This window comes from Carettochelys insculpta, chromosome 21 (assembly GCF_033958435.1).
Source record: "Carettochelys insculpta isolate YL-2023 chromosome 21, ASM3395843v1, whole genome shotgun sequence".
In the NCBI taxonomy this organism is placed as follows: domain Eukaryota; kingdom Metazoa; phylum Chordata; order Testudines; family Carettochelyidae; genus Carettochelys; species Carettochelys insculpta.
This window is the reverse complement of record NC_134157.1, coordinates 16,724,208-16,751,240: the sequence shown is the minus strand read 5'-3', so window position 1 is coordinate 16,751,240 and position 27,033 is coordinate 16,724,208. Positions and strand designations below refer to the sequence as shown.

The window sequence follows — 27,033 nt, the reverse complement described above, 5'->3', positions numbered from 1 at the left end:
TGTAGTTTTACTTTGCCTCTTGATGGAGTTGTGATTTCACTTTTAATATAGTGGGTAAGGGACCGTCTTTCTGTTCTATGTTGGTACAATACCTAGTACAATTGGTTTTAGTCAATGGCCCAGACTGGTAGCAACCAACTACACAACAAATAAAAAGGGACAGTTTGTCAGAAGGGTAGTGTACCATGTGCCAGTAGTAGTCAATAAGAGCAGCAGATCTGAAAATCGAGCCACAAGTATCTTTCTCTCTATTTCTTTTAGCCAGAGATTCCCTTTTCTATTTTAATCACATCAGTTGATATTTTTTTTTCTTCTCCTCCTGTCCAGGTGATATCAGCTGTATCCCGACTTTCCCACCACAGTATCGCTCAAACCAAAGGAATTCGGTAAGATTCTTTTAATATGATGCTTTGGGTAAAATGAGCTTCCCCTCCACACCCCAGCGGACTTGCCTGTTGTTTCATCACATTGGAATCCATAAAGATAATAAATTGGAAGTGTGAATGTTGGACGTTAAACAGGCAGCCTTTGTCATCAGTACATGGTGCTGATGGAACTGCCCTGCTGCTGACTACTGCTGGCGAAGCTGTAAAGACTCCTCCTTGGATCAAACTGGGGATGTTTTACAGATGTACCTGGGAGGTACAGAATTTCTTCTGACTTATGTAAGATCAGCAAATGGAAGGATTTCTCAGATCATAACTTGTACTAAAGAGTGCTGTCTGCTTCATAGACTCTTGGAGAAGCTTCTGTAGGGGATGTGGGATATCTCTTAACTTCATCCATCCTTCTCTCTTCGCATGTTGTATTCTGGTTGATGATTTCTCGTAGAACATGCAGCTGTGAACTGGGGCCTCTGATGGGGGGCCTGGGGAGGGGGACATCCACCAAACCAGAACGAATGTTCACAAATGTCCGTCTTCTTCGGACTCCTTATTTTCTAAAGTTGGTGACTCCATGGCTGCGGTTGGCCTTCATGAGCTTATCATCATGAGCTTATCATCGGACATTCTGCTCTGACTGGCTGCCCTTGCTGGTAAAGGGGGATGCAACCTAGGGTGACTCTATTAGACGAAATTACGAGTCTTTGCTGCCTTGAGCTAAAGGAACAGGCGGAGCTGCAATCTATGGGGCCTTGTCTTCCTGTAATAGCTGATTGTTGGCAAATTTCCCAGAGGAGAGATTAATTTGGGCCTTCGGCACATAACTGATACTACCCTGACTCCCCCTTCAGACACCCCACCCCAAATTAAACAAAAAAGCAATCCAGTAGCAACTTAAAGACTATCAAAATAATTTATTAGGTAGTGAACTTTTGTGGGATAGACCCACGTCTTCACCTCAATTTAAATTAAAAGACTTAACAAAAATGAAGCTGCATTTCAGTTTCCATCCTGAGGATTCCCAGAGTGTTTAATACAGAGAAACTGCCAGTTTTACGGTTTGCGAAGGCATGAATAGATATTAATGGAGGGGAACAATTTTGGCTGATGGGCTATTTTTCACAATAGTTAAGACCTTTTCTTACTTGATTGAACAATAGGGAAGGTGTTTTAAAAAGAAATCAATGGTGCAAATCCATCATCCTCTTGTCACCTTTAAGTAATTCTTTGCAAAAAGTTTTTAAATGATTGGGTTGCTTACAATGCCTTTTTATTAGCTGGTGAGACAATAGCAGAGCAAAGAATATAGGTAATTTATGTGTTGTGTGAAATGGGCACAATGCCTGATTGTGTGGGAGACAGATGGGAGGGAGATGTTTCCTAGTACTGAGCTTTCTACAGTCCTGGGTATGTCCCCTCTCTCTGTAAATCTGCAAGACTCTTCCCTCCCTCGGGTAGATGGTACAGAATACACGGACGTTGCAAAAGATAAACTGAGAAAGTTAGGTCCTGGCTGGTACATTGTGTGCACCATTTTGCAGTTCGCTCACACTTTTCTCATCACTTACCCAGGTTTCAAAAGCAGGTTATAACTTTCTAGGAAGAGGAAGCTGGTCACTCTACTAAGCCTACTGTCCCTAAATAACATTCTGCAAGGCCTGGGTCACATGCTTCCACTGAAGTCCATTTAAGAGCAGGTTAGACAGACACCTGTCAAGAATGGTCTGATGATGCTTGGTCCTGCTGTGGGTGAAGGGGAGTGGGCTCAATAGCCTCCTGAGGTCCCTTCTCTAGTATTCTATGGTTCTATATTTAAGAAAAATAATAGGCTGGGAGAACTTTTTAAAATACGGATTTTCGTGTTCCATGACGGTGCAATCTCCTATGAAGAACAGAAAAACAAAATAAAACTCACCTGTTACTCAGTAACAGAAGGAATCTTTCCACCCACTGAAGACTTTCTAGATACATGAACCACACCAGAGAAGCCCCGTTTCACCGAGTAATTCACTGGTTACCAGAATAGCTATGCAGCAGTGAGCAAGCATTTCTTCCAAAGAACAAGCTGCAAGCAGCAAACACCTATGGCTAATGAAACACGTTGTTTGCATACACTGCTAAATTTGGTTTTAATGCATGACAGCATGGCTGCACAGAATGTTTACCCCTCATGCTGTGCTACTGTTTCAGAAGCAGATTTTAGAATTTGTGTGGGGTGCTGTAGCTGTTTGTGCGGGTTGTATTGACTTATCTTCTGGCTGCGTGAGATAAAAATGGGTTTACCTGTTGCATAAGGTTGTTTGCTCAACGTAAGTTATCTCTCCCACCTTCAGCGCTCCACTAATTAAATACTTCTCCCTCCCCACAGGGCCCACCACCACTGCCTGTACTGTGGGTTGTTGCAGGACAGAAGAAAAGCCTTTCTAGTGTCAATCCAAGGGGAGCCTATGGGCTGTGGGCAAGGTGGGGGAGGGGTTAGCGCCACACTCCTGGAAGGATCTCAGGCAAAACAGGAGGGGCAGGGGGGCCATTTGGCCGTGTCCTCAAGAACAAAGGGGGGTTCAAATCTAGACACTTGTTTGTTTTTTTGGCATTTGATCAGTTTTGCAATTTGCTTTTATGTGCACCCCTCGATGATTAGAGCATTTGCACACAAGAAAGGCTAGAAAAGCATTTGTTTAAAAAAAAAATTCCAATTGCATCTTATTTGTGGTTAGGGGCTCAAAAGCTGCAAGCAGCCCAGGCCTCTCTGCTCCTCTGTGAGGACAAGAAGAGAAGGGGCAGGGCGGGGTCAGCCAGCCCTTAGCACTGCTCTGAGCACACTGCCACCTCCTTCCCCCAGCAAGCGCTTGTAGCTGGCTGCAGTACAGCACGAGTAGCAATTTAAAAGCCCTCGTGGGCGGGAAGGAGGGCTGCAGCTGGGAGCCCCCAGCCCTTTTGAATCACCAGGCCTCAGGATACCTTCCCCCTTTGCTTTCTCCACCTCCCCATAGGCAGGCCTGTTTCAATCCATTATGTACCACAGGGGTGGCATCCCTTGACTTTCTGAGTAGTGTTCCATGCATGCTGAGCTGTTACCCTAAGAAAAGAGACATTTTCTGCCTGTATCTCTAATTCAAGCCCTTAAAAGGAAAAGGAAGATGATGTAGTTAAGGCACTGGACAGAACTGCGTTCAATTCCTGGCGCTGCTCCTGGTTTCTCAGAGACAGTCGAGTCCATTAATTTCTCTGTGTCTCAAATTGCCATCTGCCCAAAGGGGATGATACTACTTCCTTTGTTTTGTCTCGCTGAGTGTAAGCTCTTCAGCAAGGCTGTGCCTACACTAGCCAAAAACTTCGAAATGGCCATGCAAATGGCCATTTTGAAGTTTACTAATGAAGCCCTGAGATACATATTCAGTACCTCATTAGCATATGGGCAGCTGCGGCACTTCGAAATTGACGTGGCTCTCCGCCGCACGGCTCGTCCAGACAGGGCTCCTTTTCGAAAGGACCCCAGCAACTTCGAGCTGCGTCTACACGTGCACGCTACTTCGAAGTAGCGGCACCAACTTCGAAATAGCGCCCGTCGCGTCTACACGCGTCAGGCGCTATTTCGAAGTTAACTTCGACGTTAGGCGGCGAGACGTCGAAGTCGCTAACCTCATGAGGAGATAGGAATAGCGCCCTACTTCGACGTTCAACGTCGAAGTAGGGACCGTGTAGACGATCCGCGTCCCGCAACGTCGAAATTGCTGGGTCCTCCATGGCGGCCATCAGCTGCGGGGTTGAGAGATGCTCTCTCTCCAGCCCCTGCGGGGCTCTATGGTCACCGTGGGCAGCAGCCCTTAGCCCAGGGCTTTTGGCTGCTTCTGCGGCAGCTGGGGATCTATGCTGCAGGCACAGGGTCTGCAACCAGTTGTCAGCTCTGTGTATCTTGTGTTGTTTAGTGCAACTGTGTCTGGGAGGGGCCCTTTAAGGGAGCGGCTTGCTGTTGAGTCCGCCCTGTGACCCTGTCTGCAGCTGTGCCTGGCATCCCTATTTCGATGTGTACTACTTTGACGTGTAGACGTTCCCTCGCTGCGCCTATTTCGATGTTGGGCTGAGCAACGTCGAAGTTGAACATCGACGTTGCTGGCCCTGGAGGACGTGTAGACGTTATTCATCGAAATAGACTATTTCGATGTCGAAACATCGAAATAAGCTATTTCGATGTTGGCTGCACGTGTAGACGTAGCCTCGAAGTCCCCTTATTCCTATGAGCAGATGGGAATAAGGGGACTTTGAAGTAGCCGGGTTCCTTTCGAAAAGGAGCCCCATCTGGACGAGCCGTGCGGCGGTGAGCTGCATCAATTTCGAAGTGCTGCGGCCGCCCGCATGCTAATGAGGCGCTGAATATGTATTTCGGCACTTCATTAGTAAACTTCGAAATGGCCATTTGCATTTGCATGGCCATTTCGAAGTTTTTGGCTAGTGTAGACATAGCCCAAGTGTCATACAAATGCAGCACCTGGCACAACTGGGTTCTGAGGTCACTTAGAGGGGATCCAGGCCAGTGGCTTTCAACCAGGTTCCTATGGCACCCTGGTGCACCATGAGAACTGTCCAAGTGTGCTGTGAAATGTCAATTTTCCCTCGCTGTGGCTCTTTGCGGAGCCCGGAGGGGAATTGCCGGCCCACTGATGCTCAAAGGAACAAAGCTGCCCGAGTCCCAGCTGGGCTGGCGTTTGTCAACTTCTTTGCAGCGACACTGTGAGGTGAATGGCCGACCCCATTCACGCCAGGAGGCAACTGAAATGCTGCCTCCTGGCCTGAACGAGCTGGTGGGGAGCCGTCCCCCCAGCCCCCTGGAAAGGGGGAGAGTGGGAGCCTGTTGTGGCTGGGATGTGGTTTAAATGCTGTGTCCTGGCTCCAGCGGGCTGGCAGGAGGGGAGCTGCTTTCAGTGGTTACTCATTTACGCAGCATCCCTAGCCTGGTGATGAGCAGATTTTGAAGATGTGTCTCTGCTCGCTGTGTAAAACGGTGTATTCTGTGGTGGATTTAAAACATTAATGCATTTGATCCTTGTTCAGCTTGCTGGATGCACTGCTGTGTTGCAAACCTCTTTAGCAAGACTGTAACCCTAGTAAATGTAAGAAAATGTGGCGTTTATGATTAACCGATTCAGCTGAAAAAGGGGGTGTGCCGTGGAATTGTTTCTCCCATTGAAGTGTGCTGTGTGACTGAAAAGGCTGGGAGCCAGTGGGCGAGGCATTACAGAAATGTACTATTTTTTGTTTATAGCACAGCTTACTGTAATAGCCAAGTGTCGTGCTTTTTCACAGTGTGAAATGGACACGCGGTTGGCAGTACAGAGGAGAAGGTGGTTTTGGTGTAATTTTTTATCCCCGGAGAGAGAGAATCTCCATTTAACTCCTTCCTCGCTGTTTCACGACACAGTATCTTTGTGCCTCATTTTAAAATCAGTAGCTGTTGGGAAGTCCTTGGTGCCCTTCCTTGAAATCTCTGACGCTGCTCTCACAGTACCAGTGCACCTGCTCCTCAGTGAATCTCAGGTCTGTCAGCTGACTGTTGTACTTTTCCCCAGATGCTTTGTTAATCTCATGCCTGACCTGAGTCTTGAAGCAGGTGGGGAAATAATGACCCATCAGAGGAAGAGCTGCCACTGAAGGAATGGACTGCAGTCTTATAGGCAGCAAGAGGAGGGAATCTGGAAATCTTAATCGATACCAAATTTCATCTATGCTTTGCCCTCCCATTGCTATAATTACATATCCTTTCCTTTTTAAGAGGGCAGCTGTCACTAGGCCAGTCACCTCAAATGGATGAGTCTGAGAGCCCTTTGGGGGAACCCAGCCGTTCGCAGGTCCTGTGTGAATGTCAGTTTCCAGTAGCTGGTTTAATGGAGTGTATACTTTTTTTTTTTTTAAATGGAACTTTAAACAGCATGTACATGGCAAAAATCCCCTGCTCTCAGTGTGGGACTGAATTGCTCTCATAGAGATGCTTTCTAAAACCAGCACTTTACGATACTGAGACTGTTACGGAGAAATTTTATGTAATTCACACAGCTACCACGATTACAAATAATCCAGTGAGCTGCGCAATATAACCAAACCAATTAGACTCAAAGAGCGAAAAATTCTTTCCTTGATGCTCCATGCTGCATGATGTACGCAGGTGCTTATAACTGCCACCTAAGAAAATAATTGAGAAGGTTCACCAAAGGATTGCGAATGGTGCTAGTTAGGGAGCCCAGATGTGACCTGCAATTAATGTTGCAATACAGAGGCTCTCCAAATTCATTGCACAGTGACCCTCTTCTGACAACAAAAATTACCACTGGCCTCCAGGAAGGGGGGAATGAAATCTGACCCTACCTGAGCTCAATGTTCTAATCTTTTCCATCCATGTCCTGATTTTTCTCTCCATGTGCAGAATAAATGTTATGCACACCAAGGACTGTGCAAATGTGTACCACCAGTAGTAACACAAGCCTAGATGTGGGCACTTGTGAAGAAGTAGGGTGTGTAAGGATTTTATTCCCCTGGTTAGGTTTCATGTGTTTCCTGCTTTCCTGTAGTAACATCATGTGGGTGCCTCAGTTTCCCCAGGCACGGTATCAACATGCAGTTGGTTAGGGGGGTTTCGATGTGATGACCTCTCCCTTGTACACAATGGGTCTCTGTGCCATTTGTAACTTAGGCAACACCTTTCTTCCACAGGAAACAGGGCAAAGGAGGGAGAAGGGGCCTGGCTGGTTTGAATTGGAACAGGATAGTTGAGTGGGAGTGTCCTGGCTGACTTGAGGTTGGGGGGAAGGGGGACCAGGGCCACAGCTTGGGGACCCCTTCTGGGCCCTTTCTCCCCAACGTGGATTGTACTGACGGTTTCTGGTTTCTGCGCTGACAAGTCTGTTCTACTCTGTGTCCTTGTTGACTAATAAGCCTTCTGTTTTACCTGCTGAAAGAGAGTCACAGCTCACTGTAGATGGGGTCCAGAGTTTGGTGACACCTCCCTGCTCCCCACCCCACACCTTGACAGTACTCTACTACTCAGCTGGACTGCATTTTAATCTCTCCTGAGCGGTCGCAAAAGTGCACATCTTACAGGGAACATATCCTGAGCCCCGACATACAGGGAGTGTGTAGGGAGCTGGGCGGGGGGCAATTCCAAGAGCTTTAGCCCAAGGCATGGGGGCTATAACCTTAGTCCCATCACCCAGAATTGAGCCTGAGGGTTCTGTTTCGGCCATGGGCCGGGGTAGGGTTGCCAACTCTCGAGAATTTGGCCTGGAGTCTTCAGGAATTAAAGATTAATCTTTTATTAAATATTAAGTCATGTGGTTAAAATCTCCAGAAATACATCCAAGCAAAATTGGCAACCCTAGTGGTGGGGCTCAGGCTTCAGTCATGGGCCCCCAACAAGCTCAGTCAGCCCCAGTGATCCCCCTGGAACAGCGTCCTGACCCCCAGTTTAAGAACCGCTACTCTAATGCGTACTGCAATCACTGTTAATAAGAATCACATTTGGTCTAGAATCTCAATCCACATTTCCCTTGGCAAGGGAGATTAACAGATTTCAGGCCAATTTCCTAGCTGTAAATTAAAGCCCAGAGAGACATACGGCAGTGGTTTTTCTGGGTGTTTTTGCCTACAATTGATAGCAAATGAGGCATGATTGTTCAGCTGCATTGAAGAATAGATAGCCCCAACTTGAAGTCATGTCTCTACTGTGCTAGGTGCTGTACAAATACAAAGGGGAAAACAGTCCCTGCCCCTAAGACCTTACAGTCTAACTGAAGAAGTATCATTGTCCCAACTTCCGGATGGGGATACTCCAAGTCAACAAGCGGTTTCCTACCTTTAGGCTTGAGGGTAGTCTCATTAGCTCTAAAGTACTGAGTTAGGTGTGGAATTAAGTATCTTGCTGAATCAGGCCAGAGAGACTGTGATTTGTCCCAGGATGTCCAATGCAGAGCTGAGAATTCACCTGAGTCCAGTCCTGGGACTCTACCAAATGACCCTCCTTCTTCCGTCCACTTGCAGCTGGGTAAGACTCCCAAAGGCAGTTCACACAAGCCCTGGGCTTTCAGAAGGGTGCTTGCCTACTGGGGTCCCTTCATTGAAGTCCATGGCAGATCTCCATCTGATTTCAGTGGGTGCAGAAGTCTGTCCTGAAGTCTGTGGTGGTTTTGTTTCTCTGTCGTTGAAGTGCTGCAATCCACCTTGCATACCCACGCATGGGGAGCACGGCAATTAGAGCTATTCTGTATGGCACCAGGTTGCCAAATACCCTTTAGGATCATCCAGGGTGGACACCCTGGCTTGCTCACTTTGTGCTGTAATTGATCATACTTGTGATGCAATATGATTAGCATCCTCTGAGGGCAAGCGCTGGCATAGATGAATTCTTGACGGTGACGTGGCACGTGCTTGCCTGGTTGTGAACAGCGCTTGCAGGAAACGTTCTGGTGTCGTGTGCGATCCCTGTCCGTCTCTCAGAAATGAACGCATCAGCTCAGGAGCCGGCAGCTGGGCTTGTTCCTAGCCACCTGCATGTGACTGCTGTTTAATTGCGTCTAGATTGTGAAAACATCTTTCAAGCAGCCAGTGTGCTCCTCTCACACAATGAGGACACCAGACACTAGTGGGTACCTTTTGAGGCTGTGTGGTCTCATGCTGTAGCCATGTTTTTGGTTTATAACCAGGGAGGTTAAATTGGGGGCGGGCAATAAAGCTATGTCTACACTACAGTTATGTCGAAATGGCAGTTATTTTTTCGGAATAAGGTATTCCAGAAGAGCTAGTCCAGAATAGCTGATTCTGAAATAACTATATATACCCTTTATAAATATGCATCGAATTTGAAATAGAGCGTCCAGACACAAGAGAGCTATTCTGGAATAGAGTCTTTGGCCAGACCGTGGCTATTGCTCATGGCATAAGATTTACCAAATTCAAAATAAGCCATCTGCTATTTTGAAACTATTTCAAAAAAGCAGTCGTGTTGTGTACATGCTCACAAAGTTATTTTCACATAGCGGCCATTGTTCTGAAATAACTTTGCTGTGTAGACATAGCCTAAGTGACCTGTGGGTCAGATGCAGTTTGCCAGGGTTAACCCCTAGTGGGTCACCAGATAGTTGATTTGCTAGCACATCGGCAGGTGCGGCCACTTGCAGCTCCCGTTGGCTGCAGGTCAACATTTCCAGCCAATGGGAGCTGCAGGAAGTGGTGTGGACTGGGACTGGGAATAGTGAACTGCAGCTACTGGGAGTTCTGAGCAGCCGTGCCTGGAGGTGCTCAGGTAAATCAGGTGTCCAGTGGACCAGCAGGCGCTAACTGTGGTGAACCGCATCTAATCCATGGGCAGCTTGTTGCTCACCCCTGGATTAAATGAGAGAGCCATTGAATTGTGATAAAAGACAGGGACATTGTAAGAGGAGAATTTCAGCATATGTGGTAGGCATGTGCCGTCATTAGAGGTTATTGAAAGCAATTCATAACCAAATACTACGGCTTATTGGATGTCTAGGACCAAAGCATTCTTTGGTGATCCTCAGGGGGCTTCCTCGTGGAAATGGTCAAAGAATTAATCTCTCCTCTGTGAGTGGGTGTTATGTGATTGGCACATTGAGGCAAAAAGAAACAGTCCAAAACTTTGGAATGCTTTTGTTTTAAAAGAGATTCTGTGATCAGAAAAACAACGCACTGGTTGTGAACCCAGCAAAATACACAAAGGAAAAATGGGCATTTAGATATTTAGTTCGCATTTGTTTAGAGCTCAGAGTATGTTCACTTGGAAATAGACTCCCCAAGCAGCACACTTGGTAGAAATGTTGAAATTTTCCTGTTAGGAATTAGCACCCTGCCCTTGATAAACTGCCTGAACAGCAGATTTATTTCTTTATTTTACATAGAGCATAGGAGTTTCCATAGCAGACATAACCAATGGTCTGTGTAGTTCCAGTATATTGTCTTCAACAACAACCAGCAGAAGATACTTCCAAAGAACATGCAAAAAATACTACAGGAGGCAGCTGTAGGCTATCTTGCACATGCGGATTGATTCCTGCTAATCCCACTTATGGATTTGCACTCCAAAACATGATGTTTTCTATTCCTTCCACACATCTTTGTCTGAAATCCTCACCCCAGTGAAGGCTAATGACTTCATTAGGGCCAGGATTTCATTTTTACTATCTTGGGTTTTTTAAAAAGCCTCACTATACTAATTCTGAAAATTTTCAGCACCCATATAAATCATCCAAAGTCATTTTTTAATAATGCTAGGCACGTGGCTTCAATAATATCTTGTGGCAGTGAGTTCCACCGGCTGAATATGGGCTGCTCTGTGGAATTGGAAAGCATGGCCTTTTATCTGTTGGAAATGAATGTTTCCTTGCACACGCACTTCTGCCAGCGTAGCAGGAGGCTTAGAAATAACGACTCACGCTGCCGTCTCCATTTTTCATGTGTGTGCTCAGTGCAACTATTTGAAAGTGTAAAGGAGCTGACAGGTTCAAAGTGCCATTCTTGAAAGCAAATCCCTTATACGTGAACTGAAACCCCTGAAGTGACTCTGCAACGACACTGCAGCAAATAAAATAATTTTCTATTTTAAAATGTCACTGTTGGCAATTGGTGTAGAAGCTTATTTTGGTAAGACCAGCTTGCCCAGTGAGGGCGCTCAGCCTCCTGGCAAAGTCATGAGAGTTCACAGACTCTGCTTTATTGGAGGGAAAGTGAATGGGTGTGTGTGCTTACCTCACATAGTGGAACTGAGACCACTTGCTAGTCATTAAAGTGCGATATGACTGCTTGTTTGTTTTGTTAGAATACAGGCTAAGACGGCTCCTCTCTGTCACTTATAGAGAGAATGAGGAGTCTGTTCTACAGCCTTAACAGCCAGCAAGTTTTTAGATAATGTGATAGACCGAGGTCAGCAACCACCGGCACAGGTGCCAAGAGTGGCACGCGAGCCCATTTTCATCGTCACACAAGGCAGGAGCTCAGCATCCGGCATAATGGACGGTTCGAATAGGAGAGGCAGATCCCACAGAGAATGGATAGATGATGTAGTAGATTGGTGCGGCACTAGTCTGCAGAAACTAAGCCAGTCTGCACTGGATAGGGAAAGATGGAAGGAAATAGTGAAAGAGGCATCAGACACCAACGGGCGCTGAGCCCACGGTTATTGATGATGATGATGAAAAGTCAAAAATCCATGCACTTCTTCTTCCTTGATTTTAACCATGCTGCAGTTATGCTCATGCTGACATGTTCCAGCCAGGACTTCTGCAGCAGGAAGATCAAGAACAAAAGAATGAGGTATGAAAACCTATTGAGCCATTCATATGCTAATGACAGCTAGCTGGGATCAGGTTTATATCAGTTCAGGAGCAAGTCTTAAGCAGTGTGTTACTTGTCTCTTTTTACAGCTGCTGTGGCTTGTGGCATGTAACTGTGTACGCCACAGACCCCGTGCCATGAAGAATTGCAGCATTTCTCTTCAGTCCTTGACTTGTTCTTGTCACTTGCGCTGCTTAGCAATGTGTCACCGTGTTCGTAAAGGCGCGAGGCGTTCAGCCTTTCAATCCCATGCTCTTTCTCTTTTCTCTTAGCCCAGTGCAGCACGTTGGGATGAAAACTGCTCTCGCAGGAGTTGTGTGACAAAGGAGGTGTAATATTGCGAGATTTCTGGGGCACTGCTGAGAAGGTCAGATCAGGGTGAATTGCTTAACAATAGGGCTACTTACAGCCCAAGAGTGGGGTTCCTCCACTGTGAGGCACACCAAGCCAGTCGTAAAGGGCACTTCTCCTCCTCCTACTAGTTAGGGACAAAGCTGCCTTTGCAAAAGACTATTATACTAAAGAGAGAGCCTGGGTATTTATTTTTGTGTAACTTATATATTTATGCATTTGTAAAGAGATGCCGTACTGGCCAGCCAGAAGTCACACAAGCAATCCATCTACACAGGCCTGCCAATGGGGGAGAAGGGAGCAGTTGCCCCTGGACTCCTGTGAAATGCCACGGTAGTGCTGCCCTGTCTGTGTGCAGCTGTGTGGGAGCAGGAGTGGGGGAACACTGGGGCTGAGGGCTGAATGCCTTAGGTCCCGCCCCTATCGCTGTTGGCCTCGCCCCTTCTTGAGCACAAAGCTGGGCCCCCCTCCCAGCTTGCCCAGAGACCTGTGGTGACTGTTGGTGCCATTGCCCTTACAGACTCCAACTTCTCCTGTGCCACAACCAGTACAGAGGAGAGGTTATGAAAATCAGTCTCACCAAATCCAAACAGGTTCTTCTGATCCCAAAGGTTCAGCCACATTCCCAGGTTAATTTATACCTCAGATCTTACCCCAAAGAGCACGCTGGGCCAATCCTTTTTGATCTAAACTCTAAAGATTTAGTAATGAAAGAAAGAAAGAAAAGACTGAGAGTAAAATTGTTAAAGGAATCAAATTTCATTCACCAGTTACAAAGTTCTTGATGCAGGCTTATGGCAGAGATGGCTTAACCTGCCATTTTATACGTCTCTGGAATAAATCTTTTTGTTAGGGTGGGATCACCAGTTCTTTTGGACTCAATTCAGAGCAAATATGTTCCAGAAGCGATGAGCTGGAATGAAGACTAAGATGGAGGATCCCCCAGGGCCCTCTGTATACCCTGGGCCACGTGGAGGGAGTTCTGTTGTTGTTGTTGTTGTTTGAAAGGACCTCCTAAAACGGGGTTTGTCATATGAGCAAGTCACCTGTCTGTCATCTGTCTCCATCACAGCCATGGCTTACGTGCTGGTCTGAACATCCACAGCAAAGTTCTTCTGATGTGGATTGGCACCGCTTGTGGCCCATTGTCCATCAAGTAATTTGATTCACCTGACTAGCTACCCTTTCACCATAGGTTAGCCAAACCTCCTGCTGATATCTCGGAAACAAACCTTTGAAATACAGGTACACAGAAAATACTGGCAACTTCACATCCAGAAATGACACATGTATGAGCAGCGTGAACAGAATCTGCACATCATCAGCTCTCCATAGACACCTGACTGGGCCCACTTTGCACAAGATTTGGTGAGAACATATAACCGTGGGTGCAACAATGTTTTGTCCATTCACCTTAAGATCCAGTTATGTCATGGCACAGCGCGTTGTGATTAAACCTCTCTCGCAGAAGGGATCTGACAATAGAGGTCTGGCAGTAGGATTAAATGGATGTCTTCTAGCCAGGCTTGAATCTGTATGGCTGTGATTATACAGTGCAGCATCCTTCTCCTGTTCCATGAGTAACTGGTTATGATTCAGGCATGGCTAAAGGAGATGGAATCCCCCCCGCATCTCCCAGGCCCCCTTTGCTGTTATGCCTCCACACAGTGAGCAACAGGAACTGAGGAGCAGTGGATCCACAGTTCCTGCTTCCAGCTGCTCTCACATCTGCCCTGTTCCCAACCACTGTCAAGTATCAGTAAGCAGGAAGCTAGCGCCTGTAGCACACAAGGCCATGTGAAACCCTGGCATAGGCCTCTCAAGATGCCTCCTGTTTCTCTTGCAGAACTATACCGTTCCTTGCATTTGGCACCATCTGTAGTGACTATGGCCTACTAGGATGCTGCCTTGGACTTGGACTCCCCAAATGTTTGGGATTTAGCTTAAATGTGACTCTCCTGCAACCCACCTTGGTCAGGAAGCTCAAAGCCTGACCAGCAAGATTTTGCACCCTTCAGTCTGAGCACTACTTTTAAAATAACTGCCTCTCCTGCTGTGAAGAAATCTGTTGCCAGCAATAGCCCAGGCTGCAGCTTCAATGTCACTTGAGCATCTGTACTAAGGCTTTGTCTACACTTACCAGCAACCCCACTCTGTGGGGATCAGTCCCCCCAGAGCTTGATTTAGTGAGTCTAGTAAAGACCCTCTAAATCAATTGCTGATTGCTCTCTTGCCAAATCTGGTACTCTGCCATAACTGGAAGCATAAGTGGAGTCCACAGGAGAGTTTCCCAATTGACTCCCTTTAGTGGAGGCACCACAGTAACTTGATATAAGGTGCGTCCACTCCATCTATGCTAGTCATGTAGCTGGAGTTGTGTACCCGAGCTCAACATTGCTCTTTAGTGTAGAACTGGCCTAAGTAACCTGCTACTATCACCGATGAGCAATGACCCCCTCTAATTTTTTCCATCTGGGGTGGAATAAATTTTGTTCTGCACACTCAGGCATGTGTGGCTGTGCACTACCAATAGAAACATACTGCGAGCTGTGGGTGGCTTTGGCCGCTCTGCTTATCATCTGGGCAGCACCCGAATCTCTCCGGATGGCTGCCCGAGTGCTCAGCTTCCAGGGAACGCTGCCAGTGAGAGTGCCTGTGGCAGAGGCGGGGGTTTCATATGTGTGTTTTGTGTTTCCTCCCATCAGCCCCCCTGGACTGGGTGAGAGATTATATGGCTATGGGACCCCTTTTCTCCAGAGCTGGGATGTCCAACCTTTTTTCATCAGGGGCCACATGGCAATTTTTTACATGTTCCAGGAGCCGAACACAAAATAGCCCCAAGCCATCACCCCCACTCCCAGGCCTAAATCCCCCGCAGCCCTAAACTTCTCCAGCCTTAGACCTAATCCCTCAATGCACCCCTCCAGCCCAGCTTCTGCATATATCTGTCTCAACACCACCACTCCCTCTCCAGCTCAGCCAGTCCATCTGTCCATCCGCCCCCATCCCCATTGGTGCCCTAGCTCAGCCCTGTCCATCTGTCTGTGCCAACACCCTCCCACTGCCCCCCAGCCCAGCCAGTCCATCTGTCGTTCGTCTGTCTGTCTATCTGTCCAGGTGCTGCTACCTGGAGGACGCCGCTCATCTTGGCAAGCAGGGTGCAGACCTCCTGTGGTGCCGTCTTGGGGTAGGGTAGAGCTGGCCCCACAGCAGCTCCCCAGTGATGCTGGCCTGGCTGTAGTAGGCAGGCTGTGCAGTGCCATTTAGCGGCGCACTCAGTGGCTTGATGCCCTCGACAGGGCTATTCCTGCACCATGCCGGCCAGGGAGTGAGTGAACGAATGAGCACAGGCAGGGACTACTCATTTTGGGGCCAAACCCTAACAAGGGACAGAGCCCACATTCTCTGCAGTGACCCCTGCCGGCTGTCCCCATGTACATCGCAGCAGGGCACTGGGAGCTGCCCCTGCCATGCTGTATGATAGCCAGTGGCAGCAGCGGGAGTTGCAAGTGGCTCTTCAAAGAGCCACATGCAGCTCAGAGCTGCCCAGCTGCCTTTTAAAAATGGTGCTGCTGCCAACTCAGCGGGCCGCATAAAAAGGCACTGCAGGCCAGAATCTGGCCCAGGGGCCACGTGTTGGACATCCCTGCTGTCGAGCAGTGAGGGAGCAGCAGTCCTATATATTACCCTGCCCTGGCTCTGTGGAAGAAGGGGGATGGGGACCGACTGCACAATGGCTGCCCTGAGTTGCCCGTACAGCTGATTGTCAGTAGATGAGCCCACAGAGCGCCCCTTTAACTTACTGGGGCATGTGCCCATAACTCAGTTTCTGTCATGCCCAGCAGAAGCATGCCCAGGGTTTCGCCTTTCCCCAGGAGGTATGAGGGTTTCTCAGCATGCACCCAGGACTAGAGCTGAAGGAATTATTTTGGTTCTCTGGCCAAACTGGGGGCAGGAGGAAAGGTTATTTCATGAGACAATTCCTTCCCCGAAGCACTTCGTCAAAATTGAGGAGAGACGCACAAGGACGGGAAGGAAGTAAAGGCCATGGGGAGGGTTTCTCAAGGTTGCACAGCCGGGAATGGAGCCTAAATCTTTTGACTCCCGGTCTAATGCTTTATCTGTTGGACCCCATTTGGCCTGGCTCTCAACTCTCAGATCCAAACTCCTCCACGCCTTGCATGTTGCGTCAGGAATTCAGATCAAGAGCTGGGGCCAAGTTCTCCATCCTGCATCGCTCTCCTTACTTGACCGAATGCAAATACTGGCTGGGAGCAGCCTTACGTTTGGTGTGGGAGTGATATGGGAACCAGAAGTTTGTGTTTCTGCCAGCAAAACTGAGCTTCCGCTAATCCAAACATCAGAGCCACATCCTTCCAGAGGAGAGAAGGGGCAAGAAGGAAAAATCTTTTATCTTGATTTGAAAAAGTTCTCCTGCGTAATGCAGCCCTTGAGCTGTTTGCATTTGGCGTCTAGTTCCTTTGGCTCAAGGGACAGTGGATCAATGCAGGACACGGCTGTAGCCAGATGTGAATCCAACAAGCTATTAAAGTCTTTGGTGATTAAGACTGGGAACATCTGCAGGCATTGATTCTGAGGCAGTACTGATGGGATCTGTTCTCCTAGACGGTTTGGTTTACTACAGGAGTCAACAACCTTTCCGAGGCGGAGTGCTGAAATTTGATCTTTTGACCTCTATGTACAGTCCAAGTGCCAGTGATACTTTTAAGTCACTAACAGTCCTACTTACAGCAGCTTCATTAATAAGTAAATAAAGATGCAGAGCTTTACCGTTTAGGTGGTGGTTGATAGCATTAGCTGGTCTTTTGTTAAGCCACAGCTGGCCTGGCTTTGAGGAAGTTCCCAGCTGCATGGGGGAGGAGGGGCGGGGCTAAACTTCCACCTCACTTGCTGATGAAAACTGGCTCCCATGCCACTCTTGGCATGTGTGCTGGGGGTCGCATAAGCCATGTTATTCACTTCATCGTGTTTGCATGTACCTGACACGTGCCTGGTTACTACATAAACCTCTCCAACCCTGCTGGGAAGCTGGGATCAGAACTGTGCTCCTTTGTCTCCACAAACTCGCCTCAGCTACCTGAGCCAAAAGAAGGTTTTTAATCTCAGCCTGGCAGATCCCATCGCTCAGGCAGTTGCTGGAGGGCACCAGCTTTCTGTTATTCATACACCCCAAACTGGTATGCTTCAGGCAGCGAGTGCCTGTAGTGACGTCCATCGCTGTGCCTTTTTTTGGGGAAAGGCACCAGGCTTCAGGGGCAGAAAACGTTCAGAGTCTAGAAATATATATTAAAAAATGAGGTTTTAGTTTGAACTCAGAGGAGACTCGGTATTTCTACATTCTGTACAAACCAGCCCAGGGCCCGCACTTTAGGGGATGTGACCGATTTTTGCCTGGAAAGTACCATGCAGGAGCCGACCTACGCCCCACTACCGTAATTGATTTACACCTAACCAAATTTAATTATACAGCACACAAACAATTAAAAACCAGTCAGAGATGATAGACAAACAATAGGGGAAAGTAGGAACCCTAATGATATAATAAAGGAATGAGCATTTGTAGGCAGTGCTTGGTCCTGCTGTGAAGGCAGGGGACTGGACTTGATGACCTCTCAAGGTCCCTTCCTGTTCTAGTGTTGTGTGATTCTACAAAGCCTGCTCTCCTGAAGACAGTTCTTCTTTCCCCACTTTTGAAAATGCAGTGCCCAAGAAGACGATCTTCTTACCATTGGGTGACCTCGTACCTCTCTTGGGATCCAGATTGAACTGAGGTCTGCTGGGGTGAAAGACTAGGGCCCTGAAACACCTTTAAGCTAGTGCCACAGATTGCTTTGACAGTGTGATGAATGCTTGTGCTGTAGATGTGGCAGACCTCCTTTTCCATGCCAAGACTTAACGTTACCTCTGCAACCTTGGGGAAAAGTCCCGTGGGACAAAAGCTAGCATGCTATAAAACATCCAAATAGACTCTCCTCAAGACATTAAGCAGCGGATTCTCCACTGAGGTAAATCCACATAGCTTCATTTCAAGTCAATGAAGTCAATGGAGCTATGACAGTTTTCATCATCTGACGATCTGGCCCTCGGCACTTATAATGGTTTCCCAGCCTGATACACTTAACAGCTGAGGACTGGCTAAAAGGGCAGAAATGTACCCAAGGCAATACGGCACCAGAGAAGAAAAGGAAGAAACCGGCTTAAAATATGATCAGGCTTTGTCTATGCTGAAGAGTGGAACCAAAACCCCCAGCTCCAAGCCACTGTTGTATTGTAGAAAAGCTCAGGTCACTTAGATCACTGCACTGCTGACCTCAGTTGAATCCCTGGACTTGACAGTCCTGAAGTCTGGAAAACTTCCCATTTGACTTCATAACAGGGGCGGGCATCCTGTGGCCAATGAGCCATATGCCGCCCACTGGGGCTCCACCTGCCCCCCACAGACACCTGGCTTACCCCCACTCCCAGTGCCTTTTGCACACTGGGGCACTGGATCCCTGTATTTCCTATGCCTCCCCTCTTCCTACCAGTACTTTTAGAGTGTGCAGATCTGATTCATGCTCTGTCCCCACTCCCTTCCAGAGCTGGAACACCGCCAGTCAGCTCTTCACAGCTGTTTCAGCTCTGAGAGGAGGAGGAGGAGGAGGAGTGGGGCCGGATTGTGTGTCAGGTTATTTGTATGCTCCGAAAGTGCAGGGGAGGGAGCAGGAGGGGAAGGTAAGTGTGGAGCTCTCAAGCTCTAGTGCAGGAGAGGCATGTGAGGATGTGTTGGGGCCACAAGTGGAACCCCGATGTACCACGGGCTGCTGTGGTCCACTGAGTGGGGAAGGGCTGCTCGTGGGATGCAGTCACTATGTGTGGTTGTCCGTCGCTGGTGAGAAGCAATGTAAGTGGAGAACTCTGCATTGATTGGTTTGGTTCCCTCAGGAGTTTGGCAGTGGGACCAACAGTGGTTTGGGAGTTCCAGCATCAGCCAATGCAGAGAGGTGCTCGCTCGCTCGCTCTCTCTGACCTTGCCCCTCTTAAGTTTGTTTTAGCTGAATTCATCCCAGAGCCTGAAAAAATCTCTTGCTGCTAGAATGCTGTCTACAAGAGCCAATAAAGAAAACACCAGCGTCTCCAGACTCAGCCTTCTCCACGCTTGAGGCCACATGACCCCAGTCTAGACCCCAAGTTGTTCAACAAAGCATCAGAGCCTATCTCCAAACTAATTGCAGTAATTTACAGCAGAGAACATGGGCACAGTTGTGTTGAGTCTCTTTGGAAGCAGTCTCAATGGACGTTGAGGTCAACAGTAAAATGACTGGAAATGTAAGAATGGCTATGCTCAATCAGACCAATGGGACGGCTCAGTGGTTTGAGCACTGGCCTTATAAACCAGGGTTGTGAGTTTAATTCTTGAGCAGGCCGTCTGGGCAAATAGATTTTTTTAAAAATAACCTGTCAGGAATGGTGCTTGGTCCTGCTGGGAGGGCAGGTTGCTGGACTCAGTGACCTCTCAAGGTCTCTTCCAGCTCTATGAAATACATATATCTCTATAGTCAATGGTTCCATCTGGTTCAGTGGTCTCTAGCAAGTTGAGTGTCAGATGCTTCATGAGGGAATGACTGGATTTGGGCGGTTCTGGTGTGATCCATTCTCTGTGGTCCAGCCCCAGCTTTGGGCCGCCACTGTTAGCACCCCCAGAACATAGGGTTGGATCCCTCAGAGTCCTGGCTCCTTGGACTCTATATTTCTGTTGGTATATGGGTGTTTCTTATGTTGACTTCAGCTTGTAAACTGCTTTCACAGGTACATAGATTATCTCTCCTGCTAGCACTACTGAAAATATCTTGACGTCATGCTTAGATTTAGGTAAAGCATAATTTAGTGCGTGTTGGGGGTGGGATTATATAGCTTTTTTTGGGGAAAAAAATGAAATTATTTACCAATGTCAGGAAATTGCAGGGAATCTTGGAGAAATGGTTACCCCTCCAGGGAGTGCATCACAGTTCTGTACAACTTGGTTCCATGTTGCATAGGTGTCTCTTATCTTTATTTGTGAAAAAGATGTAGTCCATGCAGAATTAATAAGAATTGTGACTTTTGGCTGAGCTGTTGCTTTCTTTTGTTTGGCAGTGATAAGGTTAGTGGTCGGCCGCATTTTGGGACCTGCTTGCTGAAAGCCACCTTGGCCTATGGCTTGGTCTGTCTTTCCATTCTCAGACTCTGTTATGCACTTGACTCTCTAGGGCTGATGTGTTCAAGCTCAGAATGGTGCTGTTCCCTTTAGGAAAAAAATACATCATGTGGCCTTACCCAGCACCTGGCGTCAGAGGTTTTTCAAGTGTTGGGTAGTGGAGTTTGGGGCATGTGTGTTAGAGTGACCATCCATCACGTAGTGGGTGGCACGGTCCCCTGTTTGGGACACCAAAAAGGTGTCCCGACTTATTTTTTTAAAAGGGATGATTTGTCCTGTATTTAGTTTCTTGGGGGCTGGGGGTAGAGATGGGAGTGCCTGGGGCCGCCACTTCCCAGGGCTTGGTGCAGCTGTGAGAAGCCGTCCCTCCCCCACATATCTTCCTCTCCTGTATTTGGGGCAGGGAGGTACAGTCACCCTAATATCAAAACAAAAAGCAGTCAAGTAGCACTTTAAAGACTAGCAAAATGGTTTATTAGGTGAGCTTTCGTGGGACAGAAATAATAACTAAACCTAATAAACCTAATAAACCATTTTGCTAGTCTTTAAAGTGCTACTTGACTGCTTTTTGTTTTGATAGTGTATAGACTAGCACGGCTTCCTCTTTGTTACTATTCACCCTAATATGTGTATGTTTTACAGGCTCTGTTCTGTGTCCTTTCTATGGCTTTGTGTCTGCTTCAGCCAGGGAGCTGCGAACCTTGATTCTTTAGATTAAGTTATAGCAACTCATGCGGTTAGCTCTGGGGATCCTTGGTTCAGTTCTCGGAGTACTGGCCAAGAAAGCCTGCTATGAGCATGTGGAAGAAATGTATGGGTGGGCCCACTACTGCAAAAAGATGCAAGTAAGTAGATGGCCCTTTGTTCTCCGAAATGGCCCCAGCCACATGTATTTTATTTTTTTCACTCCTCACTCATCTGTTTCAGAACCTCCTGGAGCTCCCCCTTTGTGCCCTCACCCTGCAGTGCAGCTCCACCTTCCTCTCCAAGGGATTCAGTGCATGTCTTCACTCCAGGAGTTAGCGGGTGCTATTCTGCTGCAGCCAGCCTAGCTCAAAGGAGAGCTGCTACCTTGCAAAACTCTCCAGCCACTGGAGCGATTAATTCTAGCTCATCAGTGCCTCACCCATACAATCGTAGAATTCTAGAACCAGAAGGGACCTCAACAGTTCCCTGCCCTCATAGCAGGACCAAGCAACATCTAGACCATCCCTGATAGATATCTATCTAACATGTTCTTAAATATTTCCACTGATGGAGGTTCCAAAACCTCCCTAGACAATTTATTCCAGTGTTTGACCACCCTGACAGTTACAAAGTTTTTCCTCATGTCTAATCTAAGCCTCCCTTGCTGCAATATATGCCTGTTGCTCTTTGTCTTACCGCAGAGGTTGAGAATGATTTTTCTCCCTCCTCCTTGTCACAATCCTTTTGTTGCACTCACTTGAGTGTTTGACTGTGGGTGGATCCCGACTGCGTTCTTAGCTCAAGTGTCAAATCTCCCATTGACCTCCCTTACTCCTTGCAAGAATGGGCCCTGATAGTTTGATTTCACATGTCCCCAGTAGGTGCACAAAATCGAACTCCGGAAAATCGACCGTGAATGGATCGATCCCCTGTAGCGTAGATGTAACCACAGCCAGGATGGGAAAAGTGGGTGGGCCCCTGAGCATATGGGGGCAGGAAATGATGTGGGGGTAGCAATAAAGGGACTAGCTTTCCCCATCTCTGGCTAGACTTGGGAGAAGGACAGACATACCAGCCAGGATCCCCTTAAAAATGGGAGGGGGGGCATAAGTAGGTGTGCCCCCACGCTCCTCACCCGGCACTCAGGATTTGCTCTACTCTGTGGCTCTACTCTAAATCGATTGCAAATACACAGTTCTAGGTATGGCAGTTCTGTAGCTAGAATTGACTTATCTGCAATCAAGTTACCTGGCTGTCCACACAGCGGGCGTCTCCTGTTGGCCTCCTGTACTTCTCACAATAACGAGGAGTACGGGGTTGATGGCCGACCCCAGACTGTTCGGTTTGACACATCTCTACCAGGCATGCAAAATCCAACCCCTGAAAATGGACCCTGAACTTCTCCATAGAATAGACAAGCCCTGCCTGTGTGGCACACCTGTTGGGATGGGGGATTGGGTGCAAGGACACACCCATCAGGTGCTCCCAACAGTGTCCTGCTTCACTGTCCACTCCATCATACTCCAAGTGGAGTCTGTGGCCCACCATTGGCTATGATCCCCCCTTATAAATGTGCATCAGTATCCTTATTCCTGTTCCTAGAACAGGCAGTGGAGGGACACTGCAGTGAAGTGACTCGCCCAGTTTTATACAAGTCAGAAATCCAGCTAGTGGCAGAACATGAAGGCTCTTGATTGGAAGGCCCTAGCTGCTTGATCATCAGAGGAACTTTCCTGAGGTCAGCACTCCCCACCGAATCCAACGAGGCGTGTGTTTTCAGTTGTGATTAAATGTGTGCTGAAGCTGCATGGTGTTCTTTGAACCCCTCCCTGGGCACGCCCAAAAGGATGACATTTCTGTGTGATCCCAGGAGGCCCATTAAAATTCTGGAAGCCAAAGCCAGTGGATGGCAAGTGACCGACAGCACAAGAGTAATGGGATGGGGATGATCTCATCTTTCGGGAGTAACTGATCGTGGGGTAAGAAAAGCAAAGGTGGTAAAAGCTTGGCAGTGTTAGCAGTTCCACATCGCTGAGATCATGGCTTTTCCTGCTGAGAAATGTGGTTCTGAGGTTTAAAATAATCTCTCACAAATATTTACAACCAGTCTTCAAGAGTAAAAGCAGGCACCTCTAAGGGCAGGTCTGCACTGGCTGGTCTAGGTCAGCAAACAAGGGTTCATGAGAGAGGAGAGTCCCAGAAAAGTCTCCCAGCTGAGCCCCAAAGTCTACACCACAGTTTTACTGCCCCACAACTCTGTTCCCATGAGCCCAAGTCTGCTCCTCTCGCCAGCTGCGGGTGTTTAATTGCACTGTTGACATACCCTTGATGTTCCAGGGAACCAAGGTGTAAAACAAACGTTATTTTAACTTGTGGGGTGAATATATTTGCAACCCACTGCAAGTATTTAACAGCAACTAATCAAGCCACTACTTGCTTTCTAGGATGGATGATTGGCTATCCACAAAACAACCAGACCTTAAATCCCAGGAGGGCTGTGCAGATGTAGGAGAAATCTAAAGCCAAGTCTACACCACGGGGAAAAAATAGATTTAAGATACGGAACTCAAGCTATGTGAATTGCATAGCTGGGGTCCATCTATCCAAATAAATTTTTCCTGCTATTCCCACAGTGGGAGGTTGATGGGAGAAACTCTCCCGTTGACTTCCCTTACTCCTTGTGACTGCAAGGAGTACCAGGATAGATGGTGGAGCCCTGATCATTTGATTTAGAAGGGCGCCACTAGGCATGCTAAATCAAACCCTGGAAGATCGTTTGTCATCACATCCATCTTCCGGTAAGTGTAGGTGTAGCCTAAGGCAGTGACTGGAAAGTAACCTTCAGTGAGACTGCCTGGGAGAGAGCACAGCATACTCTGAGCAGCTAGCCTCAGTTTCTCCCCCTCTGGTGGGGTAGAGCACCCCACCCTCCTTGCCTAGGGGTTCGGTGAGGCTATTGACCCTGCTGGTGACCCCCCTGCAACTCCCTTTGTGGTCAGAACCCCAATTTTGGAAACACCGGCCTCTCCCCGTGAAATCCTTATAGTACAGGGTAAAAAAATCATACTTCATGGGGGAAAATAAGATTTTACTGTCCATGGCACATTTTTCCTTGCCTTGACTTTGGTAGGGCTCTAATGATGTTGCAATTGGCCTTCAAGTTTGGTTGTGCTTCCCGTGTACGTTTATTTATGAAGTTTCCACTCCTGCTCAACTTTAAAGGGGCTGCTCCTTAAAACAGGCTTATTTATGCAGGAGTCACAATGCAGCTGATTACTGAGAAGGAAAAGGGTTGTTTTCTATCCCCCAACAGAAATATCCTCATGGGGAACACTAAATTGAACCATCAGGGCTTGGCAGTTGACCCTTGTACTCATGTTTCTTGTGAGGAGTAAGGGAGGTGGAGGAGAGAGTTTCTCCCGTCCACCTCCCTCTGTGAGGACAGTCAGGGAAGTGAATCATAGATATGTCAATTCCAGATACACAATAATTACAGAGGGAAAGCTGTGCTAATCTATATACTAGCACAACAAAAAAGCAGTCCAGTAGCACTTTAAAGACTAACAAAATAATTTATTAGGTGATGAGCTTTCGTGGGACAGACCCACTTCTTCAGATCAATAATTACGTATCTAAGAGCGACGTCAGGTCTAGCGTAGAGCTGCCCACAGACTGTGCTGTGTGTCTGAATGGAGGGTGTTCAGTGCATACGTGAACCACACATAGGTGTGCGGGTGGTTCACTTATACACTCCAGGATTCACCGGGACCCGGGAGATGTCCAGGCTACTAAACCCAGCCCAGCATGGGGGGACCTGGAAGATGGGTTGGATTTTTTTCATATTGGGTAGCCTCCCCAAGTATTAAATTACTGTTCCCATTGGTGTCATGTGTGGTCAGAGGCTTATTTCTGCCTTTGCTTCGGAACGGGCTGAGCTCTGGGAGAACATTGCATCACATGCACACAAGCTCTCTGACCCAGAACGCACCCTCAGTGTTTCATCAGCTCAGGGATGTGCTTTGCACTGCATCTCAAGAGTGCTCATTTTTGAAGTCAGATGCCTCAGATCAGCCTAGTTGAGCGCTCTTTGATCTCTGGAAGAGACGCTGCTGAGTGCTGTGTTTCCTCTCTGTTAAGAAAGTTACTCTGGGAGGTTTATTATCCTAATTCTGCAGGGCATCGTTCCAGAAGCATTTGAAGTTGCTTGGAGTTTTGCCAGCAACTTCAGTGCGGTTGGGATTGGGGATTAGTACAGCGGTGGGCAACCACGATTAGTAAGTGGGCCACGTGAGTGGTCCTTCTTCATCTCAGTGGGCTGCTTGTAGCCTGTGCATCCTCCCCTTCGCCCCTCATGCCTATGTGCCTCTTGCACACTGGGGCACCGGAGCCCTGCACGTACCTGCTCCTTCCCTGCCCTCCCAGCATTTGCGACTCTGCCACCCCACTCCTTCCTGAGCTTGACCTGCCACAAACAGCTGATTGGCAGTGTTCCAGCTCTGGGGTGGGGAGCAGGAGGAGCAAGGATGGAGTGCGAATCAGCAGATTCGTGGTGCTCCGGAAGTGCTGGGAAGGAGGCGGAGGAGTAGGATGTGTGGGGCTGCGGTGTCCCAGCGCACGAGAGGTATGGGAGGGAGAGGGGCAGACAGGGGATCCGTGGGTTGCTGGTTGCCCCCCCACTGGTCTAGTTGATCCCAGTGCTTAAGGGATGTTTGGGGAAGATATTGACCAAAGGGTGCTGTTTAGGGAGACTGAGGAGTAAACAGAACACATTTGCATAATGTAAAATGAGAGACTGTCGTCCCCGGAAAGGGCGGTGCATGGGCAGGGCAGAGGCAGAGCTCTCTTGGAGGCTGGTTGGAGACAAGACAGCAAACTCCCACAGGGACTGAGAACCATCAAGACCTTCACCAGCTCCTGCTCCAAGTGCCAGGTGCCCATCTCTGATCAGTCTCCTTTGGGGTAAACACAGAGCAACGTGAACAGTAATAAAACTTGCCGAAAGAAGACTCTCCAGTGTGCACGTAGTTCTTCCCCTGGGGACAGAGAGGGACAGAGAAAGCAGAAACCACCCATAACAGATGTTACTGTTCATTTTGCTTAACGCACAACTGTAAAGCACTCAAATCCTATAGTAGGAGAGTGGTATTAGAGCCTATGTAGAATAGTCTAGACCAAGTCGGCAACCTTTCTGAGGCAGAGTAACGAAATTTGACCTTTTGCCCTCTTTGGACAGTCCAAGTGCTGGTGGTACTTTTTAAAGTCACTAATAGTCCTTGCAGCCACCTCATTCATAAATAAATTACCATGCAGAGCTTTCCCGTTTAGATGGTGGTTGGCAGCATTAGCCGGTCTTTCGTTAATCCGCAGGCAGCCTGGCTTTGAGCAAGCCCCTCGCTGCATGGGGAAGGAGGGGCAGGGCTGAGCTCCTGCTTCATGTGCTGATGAAAATCAGCTCATGTGCCACTCTTGGCACCCATGCTGGGGGTTGCTGACCCCTGGAATAGACGCTCCAGTGGTAATAGAGACCTGACTTCTGGTCTCAGCCCTGCCAGAACATCACTATGGCCTTTAGCATGCCATTTAATCTGTCTCTGCTGCAGCGTCCCCATGTGTGGAGTGCAAATTACCATTCTTACACCCTTCTTTTGACATTCATGTTCTTTATTGTCATTTATGTATCCTGTGGTGCATTGGAATCCAACAGATGTGTTAGAAACTGACATTGATCCCTATTCCCAGTCAGCTGTTTGCTCCCCACTTCCATTTGACTTTTACGTGCAAGTGCCTGGCAGGTCGTGAATTATCAGGCCTCAAAATGCCTCATCTCTTGCTGGCTTGTTTATCTTGCTCATCTCATTTCTGACATCATTTTAGTAGTTGATGTCTCACCAACCACTAGATTAAGGGATTAAAGTGGATTTTTTCAAAGATGTCTGGAGGTGCAGTGGTTCCATTTCAAGCCATGGGGGGCTTTTGAAAATCTCCACCTAAGAGCCTAGCTCTCCTCTCACACCCGGAAGTTTAAATTGAACCCAGTTTCATTGGCGTTAGAGGTGTAAAACTAGCCAGGAAGTGGAATGA

At 47.9% G+C, this 27,033-nt stretch overlaps 1 protein-coding gene across 2 annotated transcripts in view; it reads left to right on the top strand.

The window, feature by feature from the left end:
• VAV2 (vav guanine nucleotide exchange factor 2) overlaps positions 1–27,033 on the top strand; it is a 382,680-nt gene that overhangs the window by 243,707 nt on the left and 111,940 nt on the right. For both annotated transcript variants that reach the window (XM_075015085.1, XM_075015084.1), the window contains exon 3: positions 328–386. In XM_075015085.1, coding sequence (XP_074871186.1) covers positions 328–386 — 59 coding nt within the window. The remainder of the gene's footprint in view (positions 1–327; positions 387–27,033) is intronic.